At 42.3% G+C, this 18952-nt stretch overlaps 1 protein-coding gene across 2 annotated transcripts in view; it reads right to left on the reverse strand.

Moving 5' to 3' along the window:
• Positions 1–18952, reverse strand: part of MDN1 (midasin AAA ATPase 1) — a 159079-nt gene that overhangs the window by 123327 nt on the left and 16800 nt on the right. For both annotated transcript variants that reach the window (XM_084827091.1, XM_084827090.1), the window contains exons 8-19: positions 18635–18738; positions 17516–17630; positions 13936–14123; positions 13563–13644; positions 12326–12421; positions 11474–11586; positions 10708–10856; positions 10551–10611; positions 9169–9380; positions 7277–7380; positions 2374–2518; positions 2094–2190 (exon numbers count right to left, since the gene is read on the reverse strand). In XM_084827091.1, coding sequence (XP_084683217.1) covers positions 2094–2190; positions 2374–2518; positions 7277–7380; positions 9169–9380; positions 10551–10611; positions 10708–10856; positions 11474–11586; positions 12326–12421; positions 13563–13644; positions 13936–14123; positions 17516–17630; positions 18635–18738 — 1466 coding nt within the window. The remainder of the gene's footprint in view (positions 1–2093; positions 2191–2373; positions 2519–7276; positions 7381–9168; positions 9381–10550; positions 10612–10707; positions 10857–11473; positions 11587–12325; positions 12422–13562; positions 13645–13935; positions 14124–17515; positions 17631–18634; positions 18739–18952) is intronic.

The following is an 18952-nucleotide window of genomic DNA, read 5'->3' on the forward strand; positions in this document are numbered from 1 at the left end:
TCACAATTACGCTGCAACAGAACTAACTGAAATACAGAAATAACGTAGGAGTTTTCAAAGAGGGCCCACAGCTTAGGTGTACAGCACATGCTTGGAACCCAAGACTTCTTGGATGTAATCTGCAACATCTGTTGTCAAAAGGATCTCAGGTAGCAATAATGGGAAAGCTTCTGTAAATTGTGGCCCTCCAGATGTTTGGGCCTACTTCTCCCATCATGCCTCACCATTGGCTATGCCAGCTAGGGTTAATGGGAGCTGTAGGCGAAAACATCTGGAGGGCTACAAGTTCAGCTGCCTAACACCTTGGGAGTACTGCTTCAGTCAGTACTCTTTCAATAAACAGTACTGGGCAAGGTGGAGCAATAGTCCAAATCAGCGCAAGATAGCTTCATAGGTACACAATGCAGGAAAACCTAAGAATAACCTGGGCATTGTTTGCCGTATCAAAGATACCTCACACTCATGAACTTCAACTGGGAAACAGTTTTAATGGAAGATAATGCAGCAAGACAAAGAAGTCTGAAAAAAACAAATTTGGGCATGCACCAGCCAAAGATAAGTCCCACTGATTTCAGTAGTAGGGAGTTATGCAGCACAGGTACTTACAAAGGATATTTGAAGTCCACAAATTATGGGTTGCTTGCAAGCACAGCCCAAATTTGTGAACTCCTTTCACTATAATATACTTCCATGACATGACTTAGAGCACTGACTCATTTGCACATTAGTGGTTGGTGGAAAAATGTAGACCTTTAGCATCAATGAGATGCAAGGTTTGGATACAAGTATTTGATCTTAACAATACAATCCGTGTCCATCTAGCCCAGGGTATGCAACCTTTGGGGGCCATGAGCACACTTGGCAATTTGAGAAACTGTCCTGGGCACCAGCATAAAATGGCTGCCATGGGAGGTGTGGCTAAGGACAAGTACTGTGCCGAAAAGACTGGCTAGAAGGCAGAGGTTGAGTCTGAGCCCCAACACACTAAACAACTCCTTTGAACACACAGTTTTAGCACCAACAGAAACCTATTTCATAGCAATCCCAGCTGCTGGTAAGAAAATGTGTATTTTGGGGGTTTTTTTAGTGGGAAGACTAGGGTACCATGGCAAGCAACAAGGAAGGTGTCCAGGGATGCACTGATGCCCTCAGACACTACACTGCCAACCCCTGATCTTGGCTATATTAACAAATAGATTATACTGAAATTTCATTAGTAAATCTTCTTATAAAGCAAAATGTAAGTGTATTGCTGCTGAATTATTTTGAGTTCTGCAGGGGTAATGCGAAGTTTTACATTTGACACTAATGTCAAGTTGTTCATAAGTCAGACCTGTTGAGTACTCAACAGGGAAATCAAAGTGCAAGTGTAGAATTTAGTGCTTAATAAACACTTGGCAGGCTATCACCAATGACATAGTTCTCACAGCTCCTGCTTGCCTAGCTAAATTGGAAGGTATGGGCTATGATCAAAGAGAACATAAAATTCACTCATACACTCAACCAGCCTTTTATCCAGCTGTTTTGCAGTTTTGCAGTAATGCTGACTTTTCAGAAGATGACCAACAGAGCAATGCAAATTATTTTCCCTTTATCTTTCCCATGAGATCACCATATAATTCTAATGTTGTATTACAAACCTGATGACTCGAAACATGCTTGAAAACTGTAGCTCCCCAAAAGTGCACAACATCATGATCTACTCATTCCTGAGAGTAGAAGAAGCAGCTAATTTGCCATATACTAGCCACTGGGATAGTTCAGCTACAGACAGCACATGCCTGTCACACATGTTTAATTATTTTTATATGTCTATACCACCCTTCACCCACAAAAGTTGATTCCAAGGTGGTATACAAACATAAAATACAACACTGAAACCCAGTAAAAGATCATTCCATAAAAATGATAAAGAACAACTCAACCACCAACTTAAACCACAACACAGTGTTAAAAGGGATGTTTGTATACTGTCCTGTAAACCAGATAAACTTAAATGAGCATGTTATTTTCAACTACTGCCATCACCCCCCCCCCCGCCCCCAAGCAACAAATGTGTTTCAGCTTTGTAAACCTGTTCATTCGGTTGCTACCTGTTTCGTATTCCTGGAGGTAGATTTCTTTTTCCAACATCAGTAGCTGGGTTCATACAGGCAAACAAACGAAAATCTGGATGACGTACCAATGGCTCTAAAGGTAAAAAGCACAGCCAACCAATTACAATTCTGCTCACCCTCAGAAAACTGAAACATTGCAGTTGAGAACAACTGTCAATGTCCTTTACCTTTAAATGGGTCATTGTAAAAATACACCATTGTCAAACAAACAAACAAGCAAACAAACATCACTGTGGTAAAAAAACTAAAATAATACCTGTGTCTCCTCTATCTAGCAACACCAATGAACCAGACAGTCCTTCAAGTAAACCACTCAGACATTCTAAAGTCTCTGGTGCAGCCAAGTTAATCTCATCTAGTAGAATCCATTCTCCTTTCTTCACCGCTTGTGCTAGGGTCCCCTATAAACAAAAACAGGGCAGAAAGTTAGCATATGAGAATTGAAGATCTGAAGCTACCTTCAAAATGGATCTAGTTTTAAGACTGGCTAAACCAAACAACAGAAGGGCAAAGTGGACCAACACAGTGCAGTAGAGTGAGCACTTGATATTGAGGGTGTAAGCCTCAGGCCAGAGAATCCCAGCATACAAGAGGAATTAATCCCCCTTCTGATGTTAATCCAGTCACTTGAACTTCTATGGCTTCCTGTACTTCTTCCCGTCGGGGAATGAACACCAAAAGGGGGGAAACTGCTGCATTTTCCTCCAAGACGGACAAGGGGGACAGCATAGGCTGTGTCATGGGGACCAGTTGAGTATTGAGGCACTCAGGGGACGAAGAAGAAATAGCCTTAAGTCTTTTATCCTTCCTTTGCTTTTTCTTAAGTTCTGTTGGAACAGAAGTGAGGAATGCCTCTTGGCCTTAAACATTTTGGGCTGCTGTCCCAGGTCGTTCCAATGTCAAGGGAACCACAGGAGAGTCATTCAAATCCAAAGACAGAACTGAAGTTGTCAGCATTGAAGCACCAATAGTTGTGATGAGCAAAGCAGCAATAGTCATGTCTGATACTGAGCCCAGGGACGAGGACAGATCAGCTCTCACAGAGGACAGTGTCTTGGCCATGCCAGAGGAAACTGCCATACCAGCAAGTTTTTATTTTGAGGGCACATCATCAGCCATCAATAACGATACTGTAAAGGGAAAAGTGAAGGAAGAAAAAAAAATGTTCTAAGCCCTCCCTAGTCAAACACAATTAGGGGAGGAAGCAAGAATAATTAACCCTGACTGGGAAGACTCTGATCATACCAGCAAAAAAGCCTAACCAAGTCCTGCCAATAACATCCTGGTGTTGCAAAAAGGATCCTATGCTCTTGTGAAAACACAGCTCCTTTGCCTTAAAGGGACAGTATCTGCTGTTCACCCCCTTCATGGATCACTGCCTTGTTGTGGTGAAGGGGCTTGCGTAACTCAGTGAAGCCATAAGCTATGCCGTGCAGGGCCACCCAAAACGGACAGGTCATGGCAGAGGGTTCTGACAAAATGCGGTCCACTGGAGAAGGAAATGGCAACCCACTCCAGTATTCTTGCCAAGAAAACCCCATGGAACGTATCACAAGGCTAAAAGAGATGACGCCGGAAGATGAGCCCCTCAGGTCGGAAGGTGTCCAATATGCTACTGGGGAAGAGCAGAGGGGATTTCCAAGTAGCGCCAGAAAGAGTGAAGCGGCTGGGCCAAAGCCGAAAGGACACTCAGCTGTGGATGTGTCTGGCGGTGAAAAGAAAATCCGATGCTGTAAAGAACAATATTGTTTAGGAACCTGGAATGTCAGATCAATGAATCAAGGTAAGCTGGAGGTGGTCAAACATGAGATGGCAAGATTGAACATCGACATCTTGGGAATCAGCGAACTAAAATGGACAGGCATGGGCGAATTTAATTCAGGTGACCATCATATCTACTATTGTGGGCAAGAATCCCTTAGAAGAAATGGAGTAGCACTCATAGTCAACAAAAGGGTGGGAAAAGCAGTACTGGGGTACAATCTTAAAAATGATAGAATGATCTCAGTACGAATCCAAGGCAAACCATTCAACATCACAGTAATTCAAGTCTATGCCCCAACCACTGAGGCCGAAGAAGCTGAGGTTGATCGGTTCTATGAAGACCTACAACACCTTCTAGAACTAACACCAAAAAAAGATGTCCTCTTCATCATAGGGGATTGGAATGCTAAAGTAGGAAGTCAAGAAATCACCGGGATAACAGGCAAGCAAGGCCTTGGTGTACAAAATGAAGCAGGACAAAAGCTAATAGAGTTTTGCCAAGAGAACATGCTGATCATAGCAAACACTCTTTTCCAACAGCACAAGAGGCGACTCTACACATGGACGTCACCAGATGGTCAATATCAAAATCAGATTGATTATGTCCTTTGCAGCCAAAGATGGAGAAGCTCCATACAGTCAGTAAAAACAAGACCTGGAGCTGACTGTGCCTCAGATCATGAGCTGCTTCTTGCAAAATTTCGGCTGAAATTGAAGAACGTCGGGAAAACCACTAAACCGTTCAGGTATGACCTAAATCATATCCCTGATGAATATACAGTGGAGGTGAGGAATAGATTTCAGGGATTAGACCTGATAGACAGAGTGCCTGAGGAACTATGGACGGAGGTCCGTAACATTGTTCAGGAGGCAGCAACGAAATCCGTCCCAAAGAAAAAGAAATGCAAGAAAGCCAAGTGGCTGTCTGAGGAGGCTTTACAAGTAGCTCACGAAAGAAGGGAAGCGAAAAGCAAGGGAGAAAGGGGAAGATATACCCAACTGAATGCAGAGTTCCAGAGAATAGCAAGGAGAGACAAGAAGGCCTTCTTAAATGAACAATGCAAAGAAATCGAGGAAAACAACAGAATGGGAAAGACTAGAGATCTCTTCAAGAAAATTGGAGATCTCAAGGGAACGTTTTGTGCAAAGACGGGCATGATAAAGGACAAAGAAGGCAGGCACCTAACAGAAGCAGATGAGATTAAGAAGAGGTGAAAAGAATACACAGAAGAACTATACAGGAAAGATCTGAATGTCCCTGATAGCCATGATAGTGCGGTCACTGAACTTGACCCGGACATCCTAGAGAGTGAAGTCAAGTGGGCCTTAGGAAGCATTAGTAACAACAAAGCTAGCGGAGATGACAGTATTCCAGCCGAGCTATTTAAAATCCTAAAAGATGATGCTGTTAAAGTGCTGCATTCAATATGCCAACAAATCTGGAACACTCAACAGTGGCCACAAGACTGGAAAAGGTCAGTTTACATTCCAATTCCAAAGAAGGGCAACGCCAAAGAGTGTTCAAACTACCGCACAATTGCGCTCATTTCACATGCCAGCAAGGTGATGCTCAAAATCCTACAAGCTAGGCTTCAGCAGTATGCGAACCGAGAACTACCGGAAGTACAAGCTGGGTTTAGAAGAGGCAGAGGAACTAGAGATCAAATCTCCAACATTCGCTGCATCATGGAGAAAGCAAGAGAATTCCAGAAAAACGTCTATTTCTGCTTCATTGACTACGCTAAAGCCTTTGATTGTGTGGATCACAACAAACTGTGGCAAATTCTTAAAGTGATGGGAGTACCAGACCACCTTACCTGTCTCCTGAGAAACCTGTACAAGGGTCAAGAAGCAACAGTAAGAACTGGACATGGAACAACCGATTGGTTCAAAATTGGGAAAGGAGTACGACAAGGCTGCATATTGTCACCCTGCTTATTTAACTTATATGCAGAGTACATCATGAGAAATGCCGGGCTGGATGAATCACAGGTCGGAATTAAGATTGCCGGGAGAATTATCAACAACCTCCGATATGCAGATGATACCACCGTAATGGCAGAAAGCGAAGAGGATCTCAAGAGCCTCTTGTTGAGCGTGAAAGAGGAGAATGCAAAAGCTGGTTTGAAACTCAACATTAAAAAAACTAAGATCATGGCATCTGGCCCCATCACTTCCTGGCAGATAGAAGGGGAAGAAATGGAAGCAGTGACAGATTTTATTTTCTTGGGCTCCAAGATCACCGCAGACGGTGACTGTAGCCATGAAATTAAAAGACGCTTGCTCCTTGGGAGGAAAGCTATGGCAAACCTAGACAGCATAGTAAGAAGCAGAGACATCACCTTGCCGACAAAGGTCCGTCTAATCAAAGCTATGGTTTTCCCAGTAGTAATGTATGGCTGTGAGAGCTGGACTATAAGGAAGGCTGAGCGCCGAAGAATTGATGCTTTCGAACTGTGGTGCTGGAGAAGACTCTTACGAGTCCCCTGGACTGCAAGGAGGTCAAATCAGTCCATCCTAAAGGAAATCAACCCTGACTGCTCATTGGAAGGACAGATAATGAAGCTGAAGCTCAAGTATTTTGGCCACCTAATGCGAAGAGAAAACTCCCTGGAAAAGACCCTGATGCTGGGAAAGACTGAAGGCAAAAGGAGAAGGGGACGGCAGAGGATGAGATGGCTAGATAGCATCACGGATGCAATGAATATGAACTTGAGCACGCTCCGGGAGAGAGCGCCGGACAGGAAGGCCTGGCGTGCTATGGTCCATGGGGTCACGAAGAGTTGGACACGACTGAACGACTGAACAACAAACAACATCTGCTGTTCACAGCTTTGGAGATCCCTTTACTGATCCATTTTCCTACTGCCTGTAGAAGTAACAATTTCTTAAACTTTTCTTATGGAAATGGAACTTTTAAAAATAAAACCCTTGGCTTGGATCCAAGAGCACTTATGTAGGAGCAAAATACATTTCCACTTACGCAAGGGGCCCTTCGCCCATGTATGCCAATCGTCCCCTCCTGATGCAGTGCCCTAATTCCATATCTTTCCAGATAGTCCACCGCCCCGCCCCACCCCAAAAGGTGTTTTAGGGGACACAAAGGACTGTACCAGGGAAGAGTGGTCAGGAAAGCCCCACTGAATGACTGGTGTTCTCTTTCTACATGTTAGGATCCAAACCTTATTTCTGAAAAATGTAGAACTAATTCTCTCTGCCATCACTTTTCCCAGTGTGAGACAGATTATATACAGTGCACTGTTAATATGGGTACAATGTAATTTCATAAGGTATATTTTACCTTTAGCAAAATATTTTGCAGCCATAACATTTTTAAAGAAGGTAACATTAATATGTCATCTGTAAATAAAACTGTTCAAATACAAAATGACTACCTCTACAAATGCAAAGACCAGAGCATTTTCTGTCATCTTCATCTGCTGCTGGGCATGGTTCAATCGGATACCAAGTTCGTCCCACTTTTCCTTCAGTGATGAGCCTATAAAAAACAAAGCCCAAGATATACTAAATGTAACAGATAAGAATTGAAGTCTATGAAACCCCAACAATTATTCACTATACTACAAAACTAGTTTGAATTTAAACGGAAGCCACTATGTAAATTATTCAGAGCTGCAGATCAGATTCAACCACATATTAGTTTAAACTGTTGTAGAAATCCAATTATTCAAACAGCCACTTTTACACTGGTGCTTTTACTCTATGAAATCCTACCAGCAGAACCAAGGACATCAAAATGAATGCACCAAATCAGTCATTCCACATGCCCCAAACAATCATTGAGGTCTAGGTAATTGGAATTATCAAATATTTTGTTCCAGCACAAACCTGTTCTCCAGGAAACTGGTAAACAAACATAACCCCAGTAATTTCTATCTGTTTCTAGCTCACTTGCACGATCTTCCTGTTTAAAAAAAGGGGTGGTCATAACACCTTATCTTTATTAAATGTGTCATGGATAACTCTTAGAAGGCTAATCACTTGGGTGGCATTTTTTCCATGGCTTTTCCTCTCCTATTTCCTATCTCAGAATATTTTTCTGCTCCTTTCCCCCACACCCTCCAAAATCCAGTTTAATATCAGTTGGGATGAAGCCTGGACTACTTTAACACCACCTCCCATAATATATTCATTCAAAGAGGGGCGTCTGAGAACATCTAACTATTTTTATACTTTTATCACACCGTTCATTAGATTGTTCAGTGAGGCTTACGCCAGGAGCCCCAACTGGCTCCTGCCCAGTCAATAATCAGATGCAGGCCCACTTAACTTCAATAATGCTATTGACCAGGGCTGGAGAACATGTGGCCCACCTGTTGTTGGACTGCAATTCATATCAGCCCTAGCCAACATAGCCAATGGTGAGAGATGCTGGGAACTGCAGTTCAACAACATCTACAGCAGCCTTCCCCAACGTAGCATCTTCCAGATGTGTTGCCTGGGAGATTGGACTAAAAGTCCCATGCTGCCTGGGAGATTCTGGGAGCTGTAGTCTAACACACCCGGAGGGCAGCAGCTTGGGAAAGGCTGATCGAGAGGGTCACACATTCCCCATCTTTGCTATTGACCATTCATTTAATCATTTATTTGATACAACATCCCTCCGCCCCTTCACTGTACATCTCTCCTTATTCGAATTCTAAAGGGAATCACACCTAGTAAAATGCCAAACCATTCAATGCACATTGAAGGCATGATCCACCCAACTTTAAGAATGCTCAAGTCCTGCTGATTTCAATAGAAATTTAAGCACCTAAGGGCACAATCCTATGGGGATTGTCGGCCACCTCCAAACTCAGAGATGTCCGACTATCCAATGCAGGGCAGTCAGAGCCCGCAGGGATCTTCTCCTCTATGCTCTGGCCGCCCTGCATTTGTGGCTAGACAGCCAATTTCAGGTGTCTAGCTGGGGCACATTGGAGCGGGGCTGGGGGGCTGGATGGCACACAGGAAGCATCATAACGGCGCTTCCGCAGTCCCCTCCCCTCCCCCAGAAACGCCCCTTTTTCGGCCACTCCGCGCTGCTCTTCCAAGTGCGGAGCCGGAGACGACCCATGCCTCCTACAAGGTGGCAGGGGAAGGGGCGGAGAGTCAGATTTTTGGGAACAGAAAAATCCTATAGCCATCTAGATGCTGTCTAGTGGCCATAGGATTGCATCCTAAGTAAACCTGTCTATTGAAATCAGTGGGACCTAGTATTTAACTGATATGGTAAAAACTGACATTTTAAAAGGTTAAGGCATTCTATAGTTAAGGGATGTCTTACCAGACGCATTTTCTTTAGCTTCTTTATTAATAGCAGATTTAAGAACATGCTGCATCAGTTTGAGAAGATCATGCCAGCGCTTTTGTCTGTAACATGTCTGAATGTGCCCTAAGAAAGTCTGATTTTGCTTTCTGGAAAATGTCTGTGCAAAAAGCTCCTCAAAAGATTCTCGCAAGGGCATCCAAATCAGTTTGTTGTCTACGGGCTTGTATCTGTGAAGAGTACAAAGAAAAACAAGAGCGTAAACCTCCTACAACTGCATGTTATGGAAAAAGCCTCACTAGATCAAATAACCTAAGCAGAAAATAAGAGCTCATTTGGAATAAGCAGGGGCCAGGGCAAGTTTTGTTAACTCCTCCCCCGCCCATAAAATGCCTCTCCCCAGTCCTGCCATTTTTTTTCAGGAACATACAAAATATGCACACCATCCTCTCCCCTCGTATTTTAGCATCTCCCCTGTCCTACTTGTTCTCCTTCCCAAAACCTTTTTAAATCTGTTCGCCATGCAACTGGCTGCTAATTCAACCATATTTTTAAAGGGAGTCTTCCTTCCTGGCCAAAACGTACGGGTAACATGCATGCAATTATTACATTTCTATACCACCCATTAACCAAAAATCTCTGGGTGGTTCACACTACCAACATGATGCCCCAACATTCTAGGAAATAAAAGGCAGTTTCTAAAAAATGGCACACCGAATAAGTATCTAATTAAGGCTACAAACAGTAAAAAAAAAAATACCTGAGAGGAAAAAGATATACATGGGAACCTTTTAAAGACCCCCCCTAACTCCAAAATACATTTTATCACACCTGGAGAAAATTCAGTGTAGCAATATAGAAAATAGACAACTGGGAACAAATGATTTTTTACGAAGTTATTCAAACGTGAATCAGCATGCAGAAACCTTGCTTCGGTACATATTTGATACACATAGCTATAAGAAGCAATGCTGGGTACTGTTACCACTCAACTAGAGAATAACTATACAAATTGAAGTGGCCATTTAATGAAGCGTTTAATGCATATATGTGATTATTAAAATATTAAAGCTTTCTGTATCTCTGCATTAGTACAACAGCAGAATCCTTCTTGGTTTGAACTCAGTTTGTTTGCTGTCCAGACAAGAGCAGTACAAGCAGTATCATGGCACACTTCAGTCCTAAACATGGAAGTATCTTCCACTGAAATCAGTCGCATTCTAATTTCTGTCTAGTATAGGAAATTGCCCCGTTCTATTGACAGAAGCTGTCTGGTTGGCAGGAGGTCCTAAATGAATACAACCCATTCTACTAAGTAAAAGCTGTAAACTCATAAGACTGATAAAATGACTTATTGCAGAAGTTGTCAAGAACGATATACAGAATTGTTAGCCACTCACCCTCCTAGAAGATCTGCAGTATCACTCTGCTGATTCATATTGATAACTCTCAAACTGTGTCCTTGAAACAGGAACAAACAAAAAATACACTGAATTGCTTCATGAACTACTACTATCTGAACTTTGGTAGAGGTCCCCAGATTATACTGCATTTTACCTGTGATATGGGCAAGATATTGAACAGTAGATGTTTTGCCTGTCCCTGTTTCGCCCACCAATAATACAGGTTCTCCCTTGTCAACACACACTGCAAGCTGCTCAATTAATACTGCAGATGGACGTGTGGGTGCAAAGGTCTGCTTTTTCCTGCCAATACATGAAAAAGGTATAAATGTTCAGTTAGCAATATTGAAAAGTTTTATCTGCAACATCTCCAAGCCCATTTCATCCACTAATTCCACAAATATATTATCTCTCTGATCAGGTTTCCAAAACACCTAATTATAGGCCACACAAACAATGCTGCCATGGGATATTTTAATTAGAAGCACATCACACAATATCACCACAGATACAGAGGGGGAAAAAATAGGGTCAAACTACACATTATGTTACTTACATCGCATGCTGCTTCCTTTCTTATTTTTCTTTACTCTGAAATAAGTGCATGGGTTCCTTATCCAGATCAGGACTGTCACATATGGGGAGAGATTTAGTTGTGCCATTCCGAAACTCTCCCCCACCAATGGCAATTAAAGAAAAGCCTCCACTAACATTAATGGAAGCCCCCCTGCGCCCTGGCCCTGCTTCTTTAAGCCACCTGGAGAGATGCTGAGGAAAGGATTAAACCTCCCCTCCCAACATGCAAACTGGGCTCCACACACTTTCCTCAAAGAAAAACAAAGGAGCTGCATGCTTCATAATTAATGCAATGTGTAGTTTGGCCCACAGTTTAAAAGATTATCTCTAAAATCATCAAATACCTTTGCACAAGCAGTGTATGTGTTTGCTTCCGAAAGATCTGGACTCTTCCCACGGAAACTTCTTGCTCTCCTATTACAATTTCAGGTTTATAAAGTTGACAGTAGTATTCAGCCTATGGGAAAACAGCACATGTATTGAACTCTGCTGATTAAAACAAGTACAAGATGCAGCCCTGTGCCCTATCTAGCTGCCTGGCAGAGCAGAGTGTTAAAAGACACACTGCCAGGGAATCAAAGAGCCACTTTAGCCCAATGGATTTCTAACTGTCAACAAAAAATCCCCTCCATGACATATCACAAAGTGCTTTGCCATGTACTCTCAGTTTCAAGAGCCATGAGGCACAAAGAACTACTGTTCCAGAAATACAAGACGAAGGCTAGTTGCACATCTTGAGATCCTAGACCAGGGGTGGGCAACCTTTTCAGTCCCAGGGATTGCATGTGGTACAGGATAGTGGGTCAGGAGCCACACGCAAAAGTATACACACAGAGAGATGGGATCGCTGGGGGAAGGGGAGGCTGAAGCCCCCCCCCCCCCCCGGGCAATCCCAGTTCCTTCAGCATCGCTGCTTCCCCACTGTCATTTGTTGCACAGAAGCAACAATCCTGGTTGCTTTGGGGTCGCTGAAGGAAAGGGGAGCTTTAGCCTCCCCCTTCCCCCAGTTACTCCAACTGGATTGCCGTTCCAGTGCTGCTAACAGCAATGTGGCAACAGAAATCTTTTCCCCACAGTCCAGCTGATCATGTAGGCCCCATGCATCCTGCCTGCCCACGCCTGTCCTAGGCACTGGTTTCAGGTCGTTTTTCCAAGCGATGAACACTTGCGAAGAAGCAGACAATTGGTGAAGGTACCTTATGCCTGGAAATGTTCAATTTGCTTCCGATGATCTCTGCCATCTTCAATCTACTGCCTTGCTTGGATAGCATAGCTGTAAAACAGTCTAATGCCTGCCAATGGAGGGGAAGGGGGGGAGGAAGACATTTATTTATTTTATTTATTTACAACATTTCTATCCCGCCCTATATCATTAAGGTCTCAGGGCAGCGTAGAGATAAAATCAATTTAAACAGTATAAAACAATAAATAATTTAAACACCTAAAAACATATTAAACCATTAAATAAGCTAATACCAGTTAAAATCTAAAACAATAAAACAGTTAAAACAATGTGCTAGGGAATGCATTTAGCCCTCAAAGGCTTTGGTAAAAAGCCATGTTTTTACTTGCCACCGAGACCAATGTCTGTGCCAATTGGGCCTCCAAGGGGAAGGCATTTCACAACTGGGGTGCCACAGCAGAGAAGGCTCTCTTCCACTTCCCACAACAGTGTATGTGTCGTACTGGTGGGACACAGAGGAGGGCCCCTCCAACAGATCTCAGTTCTCAGGCAGGCATATATAGGAGTAGCCACTCCCTCAAATACCAAGGTCACAAGCCACTTAAGGCTTTAAATGTCATCACCAAACCCTTGAATTCCGACCAGAAGCGTATTGGCAGCCAGTGCAATTCCTTTAAAACCGGTGTTATATGGTTTTTATGAGGTGTTCTGGTCAGCAGTCTAGCTGCTGCATTTTGCACTAGCTGCAACTTCCAAGTCGTCTTCAAGGGCAGCCCCACGCAATGTGCATTGCAATTGTCTAATCGGGAAGTTACCAGCGCATGTACTACTGTGGCATGTACTACATTTCCAATTAGTCTGGTTTTTAATCTTCTACTTTTCCTCAATACATGACCCAGAGTAGTATAAATACAATTTGCTAGTATGTCCCCATGAATAAAACAAGAAAATGGTCTAATTCAGATATTTCAACTCTGTGTGTGCGCGCGCACACACACACACACGTACGTACGTGGACACAGTAATACCCGGCCTGGCACATGTGGAGCAGCAGCTGCCATATCCTGGGGCAATTCATGCAACCACTCTCATGAATCATCACTACAAAGCATCAACCCTAACTGGGTTGATGGACTTAGATCCAGGGACTGCTGAACCAGCCCTTGTTCATTTCCTATATGCAACTTGGTTTTATACCATAAGGAAAATGCAAAATTTAACTCTAAAAACAAGAACGGTTTGACTTGTACCTCATGAAAAATATTCAGTGCAGTAGAGGAAAAAGAACTATCAAAGTTGAAAGCAATCCTGTTGCACCAATTCAGCAAATCCCTAAGGGAAGAGAAAAAATTATGCGAACCTGCTCAACAATAGTCCTTTCATTTAACTCCCCCCATCTGCACACTACTACAGCTCCAGTTCCACTTCATTAACTCCCTAGTTGTTGTTTTCCCCCCAAAAGCACAAACTCACCACATTTTCATTCAATTAATGCCTTCTCACTAGGAATTTCAATTAAGGCCAGTGCAAATGGCCTCCAAGACACTAGAGAGCAGTTGTCTAAAGATAATTTGCCTCCCCCCAAACTAAACTATCCATCAGCTTAATTGCATATTAAAATACCTCAGAGATAACTCTCTGCCCTCTAAGCTCGGCCTTTTGTTTTCAGTAAAGTGTGGTGTGTCTTCCATTATGTTATCATCTCTCGCAACAGGGCTTTCAGATAAATGTTTATCACCGGTAAGCTCAACGTAGATGTCCAACAGACGATCTGTTACTTTTGCAAGTTTAGGGTAATTCCTCTGAAGAATCTGGAAAAGGAAGGAACATCAGCTAAAGTAACTATTTTCTGAGGTCATACAATTAATTAAGAATTTTATCCAAAGTACACTACTGTCTTAAACATGGTACAAATGGACAATTCTTACTGATTTCAGTAGTATTTAAGTAAATGGGCAGGTTCAGACAATCTTGTCTTACTAGGCATGGTGGGGAAGCAGGATTGCATCTACAAATCTTGTTCTCCATGAGCCTTAGATGCATATGTTTGAGCGTCACATCTGAATAGCACCACACACAAAAATCCCTACATATGCCTAAATCACACAGTTGATTCTTGAATGTCATGTTGGATTTCAGGGATGTGGCTTGAACCTACACAAGTTGGATTTTGTTTCCAAGTAGGCACTATTCGAAACAAGATGGCCGTGTTTGTTTAACCAGCCAGGAACAGACACTCAGTGGCAATACCACTCCCCCAGCCATGTATGGCCAGCACAATTGTCTGATCTGGCCTCACATAGAGGACCTTAGTACCACAGCATCAAGTTTTACTTTGCATGGCTCTTCTGAGGGTTACATTCCCTCAAAGGTAACCTTCCAAGGGGCTGCATGCCAGTGGTAGGCATTACTAAAGGCACATACACCTTTCGTACAAATCCATCCTCACACACGTATGACATTTACAGTCATCTATTCACACACTCCCCATTCACACAGATATCACCACCTCCGCACTCTCTCACTCCCCCATGCAGCCAGCTACCCACGCTCACCCCCAACTAGACAGCCACTAATCCTGCTGCTCTTCTATTACCCTTTCTACTAGGGATGTATGGATTCCCCACAGTCCATTCCGTGGCGACGGGGAGGCGATCCATTCCCCCCCCCAAGAATCCTCCAGAGTAGCTCCGCTCCGTGAGGATTCTGGGGGGGGGAGCCCAGCTTGGGGGCCACTTACCTTCCCACCTGCCCGCCAAAGCCATTTGCCTCCTCCCTGCCGATCGCCATTTCTTTAAAAAAAGAAAAGGTGATCGGCAGGCTGTGCCCATAGACTTATACGCAAAATAGAGCCGTGAATCTTGCGTATAACCTTATGGACACATATGAATGGTCTTAAGAAGTCTTAAGAACATATGAATGTAAGAAGAACCATGCTGGATCAGACCACGGGCCCATCTAGTCCAGCATTCTGTTCACACAGTGGCCAACCAGCTGTTCATGGGAAGCCCACAAGCAGGATGTGAGTACAACAGCACCCTCCCGCCCATGTACACCCCAGCAACTGGTGTACATAGGCATACTGCCTCTGATACTGGAGGCAGCATATAGCCATCAAGACTAATAGCCATTGAGAGCCTTATCCTCCAGGAATTTGTCCAATCCCTCTTTAAAGCCATCCAAATTGGTGGTCATCACTACGTCTTGCAGTAGTGAATTCCAAAGTTTAGCTATGTGCTATGTGAAGAAGTACTTCCTTTTATCTGTCCTGAAGCTTCCACCAATCAACTTCATGGGGCGAGCCCGGGTTCTAGTATTATGAGAGAAGGAGAAAAATGTCTCCCTATCCACTTTCTCCAAGCCATGCACAATTTTGTACATCTCTTATCATGTCTCCCCTTCTTCACCTCTTTTCTAAGCTAAACAGCCCCAGACGTTGTAACCTATGCTCATAGGGGAATTACCCCAGCCCCTGGATCATTTTAGTTGCCCTTTCTGCACTTTTCCCAACTCTACAATATCCTTTTTAGGTGTGGTGACCAGAACTATACACAGTATTCCAAATGTGGTTGCCATAGATTTGTATAAGGGCAATACAATACTGGCATTTTTATTTTAAATTCCTTGTCTAATTACACCTAACATGGAATTTGCCTTTTTCAATAGGTTGACATTTTAATCAAGCTGTTCAGCACAACCCAAAGTTCTCATTCTTACTTAAGCCATTCCACTGATACTGATATTGTTTCTTTTGTAGAAGCAAAAAGCATCAGCAAAAAGGAGGGGTTCTGGAATGGAAATGTCAAAGTGTCCTCTTTAAAAAAAACCCAATTTAACTCTACTCACTGGGCTGGATCCAGAGATGTGCTAGCAGAAGAAACTCTTGCAGCGATGCTGTTCAGTGAATTATTGTGCAAAAGTTAGCAGAAGACTTTTTGTTATGTTGTGCAAGAATTCACACACCTTGCATAATGAAAGCAGAGCTCTGGATTTAGTTCCCTTTTCCCACACAAGGATCTTGTCCCAAGTCAGAAAAAGCCCTTCTGCATGTGGAGGAGGCCTTCTGCTTAAGGGCACCTCTGGATCCAACCTACTGCATGTTCATGAAATGGTAATTTTGCTTCAGAAATTATACAACCCCACTATACCAGCAAACAAGTAACTCAGCCCACACACAGAATGAAGTGGTACAGTCAAAGAAGAACTTTACTACCTGCTTTTCCCTGCACATTTAAATTGGCCCTAATGTAGACCATGATCCAATGAACTCATCTATGTTGAAGTAAATTAATCACTCAAAACAGCCAGAGTTTTCTTTTAAAAATTCCTTTGGGGAAACTTCAATTGTTCAAGCAGCAAGATGTTCTTATAACAGCTTGCCTCTTCAGAAGCAGAAATGATTAACTGCAAAGAAAGCTTCAGCTGTACACACAGTTCCCTTAAGCGGAAATTAATCTGGATCATATCCATAATTCCCATATTACTATTATTATTCCCATAGTAGAAAATATTACAGATGCTAAACTTTTAGTTAAAACAACAAGGAATCTTGTGGCACCCCAAATTTATTGTGGGATACGCTTTCGTGGATTATAGCCCACTTAGATGCACGTAATGCTATCGAAAGTTTTGGGTATGTATATATCAAACTTTCAATAACACTCCATACATCTGATAAAGTGGGCTATAGTCCACAACAGCTTATGTCAAAATACGTTTGTTAGACTTTAAGGTGCCACAACACTCTTTGTTGTTTTTGCTGCAATAGACTAACATAGCTACCCCTCCAGAAACTTCAGAAAGTAAATGCATTGTTTATTGAGTATTCTACAAATAGTTACCCTCAAAAGTAAACAGCTATGACCTGGTCATTTTAAGGTTTTAGTACCTGAGAAAACTTGAGAGACTATCAGTACAATTCTATACATGCCTCCTCCAAAGTAAGTCTCATTGAGTTCAATGGGATTTAACTCCCAGGTCAGTATGTACAGAATTGCAGCCTAATACTGAATTTAGTGCTTTTAGAATTGTTTCTCGTCCTTAACATTTTTTACACTACAAAATGAAAACAAATATACTTTTTTCCTTTTTAAATGAAAACTTCTAAGGATAGGAAGTTTGCAGAAAAGCTCCTGAAATAATCTTGCCATTAGTTCAAAAAGTCATGGTTCTTCCCACCCACCATCCCCCACACCCAACCTACCTCTTTGAGTTCGGCTTTAGGCATGTTATCTAGCCGAATTTTCATCCAATACTTATCCAAAAGGGCAGCATGGCTATTTTGCTGTCGGTACCAACCACCACTGTAACTGAAGATTCTAAATTGATGAAGCCAGAAATTAATGTCTAGATTATTGAAGCACTAGAAGTATTCTATTTCATCTTAAGGCTTACCATGAGTTCTACAGGCTTTCCTCATTGCAGCACTACAGCCAACAGAATCAAAGCCCCAAATGTTATCAATACAGGAAGCTTGAATTCACCATCTACAGCCCCACCCCCCGCATTTCCACTCTTTCATTTTACAGAACACTTAAATAATGGAATATTAAATTGTTGTTTATGGTGGCAACTGTGCCCCATAGGCTAATGAAACATATTACTTATACAGTTCTTTTCCCACATGCAAAGCACTTCATACACACATAATCTAAATAATTCTCAAGAAAACCCTGTAAGGCAGGCCAGTATTATCTGCATATTAGAGGGATGGCTAAGAGATTATGGTTTGCCTACTCAATAACTTTTATATTCGACCTAAGATCAACTTTCACTTACTGTCCAGCAAGTTCTTTTATCAAGATTCAAAATAATCTTATGCTCCAACCTACCATTTTTCAAAAGATGGGTTGTATCCAACATTGGTCCTATTTATAGTAGACCTACTGAAGCAAATGGGGTTTAAGTTAGACTAATGTTGGATATAATCTATGATTTTCTATTCCTTAGTGAGCAAAAGGGCAAAATAAAAAGCAAAAAACTGCCCACCCATTTTTTTTTTTAAAATACTACACTACTGTTAAGATAATCAAACTTTATTTTATTAACCTGAAAGTCAGAGAATACTTGCCACCAAGAAAAGTATATTTTCTTTTTTTCAAAGAGTGGGCAGGGGGAAAAGTTCACAGTGGGAATCATACTGGGTCTTAATATTCAGTATCTAGTAGCATTCAAGAATTATGTCTTTTGGCGTACACCCTTATGTATACACAGAATTTAAATACTTTTTCATTTCCATATTTATGAATTCATTGAGCGTTCATCGCCAAAAGCATCCAAGTGCTAGGTTCCAACTTAGCTTTAACAAGGCTACATTGTCTACCTTCTTGTTGCAAAAAGATGGAATCCAGGAGCTACTTTTATACAGTCACTTCGCCCAGGAATCAATAATTCACCATTTTCCAGAAGAGGAATTAATACAGAGATCTAAGAAACAGAAAATCACACAGCATTATTTCAATGGGCAGTATCCAGAGCAACACAAGCGGAGTTTCACTCCTACAATAGGAATTTCCCACCTCATCTTTCCAACTGCAATTGCTTGCACCCCACACGGAAGATGCTCTTGAGGATCATGGAATCATAGAATAGTAGGGTTGGAAGGGGCCTATAAGACCATCAAGTCCAACTTTAAAGGATC

The sequence above is a fragment of the Heloderma suspectum genome, chromosome 1 (genome assembly GCF_057233095.1).
Source record: "Heloderma suspectum isolate Gila_16-S chromosome 1, 16-S_ref, whole genome shotgun sequence".
Taxonomy (NCBI): domain Eukaryota; kingdom Metazoa; phylum Chordata; class Lepidosauria; order Squamata; family Helodermatidae; genus Heloderma; species Heloderma suspectum.